At 38.4% G+C, this 3,736-nt stretch overlaps 1 protein-coding gene across 1 annotated transcript; it reads right to left on the bottom strand.

Annotated features, from left to right (window-relative positions):
• Nucleotides 1–962: 962 nt before the first annotated feature.
• On the bottom strand, nucleotides 963–3,479 carry LOC134651827 (BRCA1-A complex subunit Abraxas 1-like). The gene is made up of 3 exons (XM_063506942.1): nucleotides 3,236–3,479; nucleotides 2,170–3,141; nucleotides 963–1,146 (listed from the first exon to the last, which is right to left on the bottom strand). The coding sequence occupies exons 1-3, from the start codon at nucleotides 3,317–3,319 to the stop codon at nucleotides 1,021–1,023; spliced, it is 1,182 nt and encodes a 393-aa protein (XP_063363012.1). The 5' UTR covers nucleotides 3,320–3,479; the 3' UTR covers nucleotides 963–1,020.
• Between the last annotated feature and the right edge of the window lie 257 nt (nucleotides 3,480–3,736).

Here is a 3,736-nt window from a genome sequence, read left to right on the forward strand (position 1 = left end):
AACTTAAACTTAAATAATCTTGTATTCTTAATAGGTATATGAATAGTATTGTGATATATTGAAAATACATTCTCAACACGTGATATCAGTATATGTTAGGTTAAACTGACAAGTCTACAATCATAAAATATTTTCCCTTAAATTGCTTTTTTATACAGTCTCTAAATAAAAATATAATCTAAGTTAACATCACTTCTGGATGAGACTGGCTCAGGACCGGGATAAGTGTTGGCAGTAGGCGATAGAAGGGTGAAACGATGATGATGATATCGGAGCGGCCGAGGTGATCAAGAACATCTAAACACGCACTCTAACGCCTTGACAATAGAGGCGTGTGCAGATATTTGTGAGCAACATGGCCGCTCTGATATATCTGATTGCGACTGTACATCACAGACGACTATTGAGGGGACAAAATCAACGTACGTGCGAGTTCATAATAATTAAGCTGGCCATCTCCCTCGCACTTGCAGTCTCTAGCGATGCGATGCAGCTTTCTCGCTTTATCTTTATCGCTCTACGGCTCGTGGGCTTAAGTCCCACAATAGTAATAGACGTACCTATGTCAAATAAAAATTTGCAAATTCCAAAACAAATGTGTTCAGTGACGATATTTTGCAAACTGGCGTATCCTTTAAAATGAAATTTCTTAATGAATATAATTATTTATGTAGTTCAAAGAAGTAAGTCTTATAGTTACTTAGTGAGTATGAGTTTGCGAGCGCATTAAATGTTAAAGCAGATATATTTTAACGGCCATAACAGCAATAGTTAAGATATGTACACGAAATATGTTAAAACAATCATTAGATTCATTAAGTAACAATTTTCAACATCAATGTAACATACAAAATAATGAGATGATTTGTTTTGTATTTACGAACAGACTTAACAAATCTTGAAACAATGGAACAAGTCATATTTCAAATAAGTAAGAGGACTTTATGAAGATTCCCAGTGTATGATTAAAGTAGGGTAACTTAACACTATAGTATTTGTTAAGGCACTGGTACTGACCACCTACCACTCTGGGGAACTGTCACCTACATGTTTCATATCATCATTGATGATGATAGTTTGCGTGTTGTTTACTTTGTTGTCATCCACATCAAAACTTATGAGGTCTTCAATGTGGTTGTTTGATTTCTGAAAGCAAAATACAGTATTATAAAATATATTTTTTTACTTATTATTTTTGGATATGATTTGGATGATGGATAGCAACAAAGAATGGAAAAAATATGACTTTCCATCTGCAATAAGGACCATTCTATCAAAATTTCTGATATGAATTATTATTGAGCAATTAGTCTCCTTCCAGGCGCGTCAGGAAAAAGAGGTCGAAAGACGAATTGAAAACGCCTGGACGAGCTATTGGTCCATGAAACACCTGATGAAAGGTAATCTTCCGATGTCACTCAAACGGAAGCTCATGGACATCTGCATACTCCCAGTTCTGACCTACGGTGCACAGACTTGGTCTTTGACTAAAGCTCAGAAGTCCAGACTCGGGGTTTGCCAACGAGCCATGGAGCGCAGCATATTAGGTGTCAAATTGGTGGATCGTGTCTGGAACACCACGCTGCGCTCCAAGACCCAAATCGTCGATGTAGCTCGGAAGGCGGCCACGCTAAAATGGGACTGGGCTGGTCACGACTGCCGAATGCCGAGCGAGTTGTGGGGCAAAATCACGTCAGAGTGGGAGCCCGAAAACTCAAACCGGGGATCTGGCAGACCCTGCCGGCGATGGTGGGATGAACTGGACTCCTTTTTAAAGCAGTGGCCAGACATAGCACTAGACAGAGATTTGTGGAGAAATTGGGGGGAGGCCTTTGCCCAGCAGTGAAATAATAATAATTGAGCAAGATTTAGCCTTTAGATGGACCCTTAAACTAATTGGGGATTAAGTTTCCTCATCATTCCCTTCAAAATACCAAATGATATAACTACATAAGGTCTGAGCAAAAACATTAAAGAAAAAATTTAATAAAATTAATGTTCTTCCTCTCAACTCCCACATGTGACGTCACCCATAAGCGTTCTGGCTCATATATGAGCCGTGGGATATGACGGGTTAATACTTAAAATTTTAACTGCTAGGTTAACAGAGGCATGGTAAATTAAAAAATGAACTTGGCTCTAGCAGGTAAATGTTTTAATCATACTTACACTTGTTGATGGCTGTGTGCTCGTCTTCGAAGCTGCCGCATAACTTAACTTGGGCTGTTTCACTGAACTTGATATTAGTATAGGGCTGGAACTTCTCTCAGCCTCATTCCTAGATGGAAGAGGGTTGTCGCTCTCAATCAGGTTGTTACTATGGAGCAGAACATTTGGGACACTCAAAATGTCCACTCGTGAAGGTGTAGCCAGTGCTTGCACACACGCTTCAGCCATCTCTGCCTCTCTGTTCATGAACTTCTCCTCTAAACTTTTATTATAGCTCACTTGCAGGTCTTCACATTGCTTGTCAGACAGAATAGCATTCATTTGTTTAATTTCAGCTTCTAGCTCTCTGATTGTGCATTCATTCTTAGCTGCTATTCGAGCTTCCTTAAGAAGCCGGATATCTACTGCCTCCTGTATCCTCAGAATTGCTTCTGTTGCGTTGTTACTCTGCACATTGCTGTCCTTTACAATTTTGTTGAAAATGCTATGCGGTGACAACCTGTGGGGTTTCTTGTAGCCTGTCAACTTCTCCCCCAGATTTGCTGTCACATCCTCAATGTATTCATAAATGTCAAAGCAATTGATTTTACCAAATCTATAGGTAAATGTGTGTGTTGATGCAGAAGATGAAGTTTTGCTGGATAATATGCAGGTGGCAAAGTTTTTTCTTCCATGATGCTTTTCAAAATACTTTTGCAGTCCTTTGGATATTAGCCTATCTCTAAATGTAGGCTTAACCGAACTATTCTTTCGGTATTTGTACCAACCAACAATTTCATTAGCGGTATTTGAAAGTAAGTTAGATAGTACATCTTCCTTTATCCTACCGGTTGGTAGGTAAAACAAAGACACGGAGGGTAGAGGCAGAACAGTTCTTATGACTATTTGAGTGTCTAACCGGGCGTTATCGCTTTGCGAGTCAGATATGTGATTAGTTATTTCAGAAGTCACGTCCCCAATCAGAAATCCCTCCTGCAAACAAAATATGTATAAGGTAAAACACTTTTCTAAATGAAACTTATAATTTGACTACATTATACTTTCAAAAAGCTGTAGTTAAAATTACCTGGCAATTTACTGAATTTACACATTCGTATAACAAAAAGGATAATGCAGTGCCGCTCAGTGACACTTTTTCGGTATATGCCATGTTGAGCAATAACAATAACTCATTAATTATATGGCAATTTAGCAGGTTAAGTTCTATGCAACCAAAGTTGAAGAAATTAGAAATGTATGTATTTGCCGATTTATTTTTCTGCTTTATTAAAAATGACGCGAAAAGTAGAAAATGTGACGTTTTTGGTTGGCAATTTGACATTTCACTTTTTTAAACATTGCACCACAGACTGTACCTGTACGTGTACAGCCCGAAATAAGTATTAAGGCTTCTACAAACGTTGCGACAAAAGAAATGGAATGGCCTCTATAAACGTCACTGATAATCGCATGTACGATTTGCAGTAGGACTAGTAAGAGCAACGAATTTGATTGTTGAATCGATTGAATTCGTTGCTCCTACTTTTATATTTTACATTTACGTTGACAGTAAGAGAGCTAGACAGAA

The sequence above is a fragment of the Cydia amplana genome, chromosome 10 (genome assembly GCF_948474715.1).
Source record: "Cydia amplana chromosome 10, ilCydAmpl1.1, whole genome shotgun sequence".
Taxonomy (NCBI): Eukaryota; Metazoa; Arthropoda; class Insecta; order Lepidoptera; family Tortricidae; genus Cydia; species Cydia amplana.

Coding starts and splice junctions, on each gene's coding strand:
- LOC134651827 (XM_063506942.1), bottom strand. CDS start 3,319: ATGGCATATACCGAAAAAGTGTCACTGAGCGGCACTGCATTATCCTTT. Junction 3,142..3,235: donor TAAATTCAGTAAATTGCCAG/GTAATTTTAACT, acceptor TTTTGTTTGCAG/GAGGGATTTCTGATTGGGGA. Junction 1,147..2,169: donor GCACACAGCCATCAACAAGT/GTAAGTATGATT, acceptor TTTTGCTTTCAG/AAATCAAACAACCACATTGA.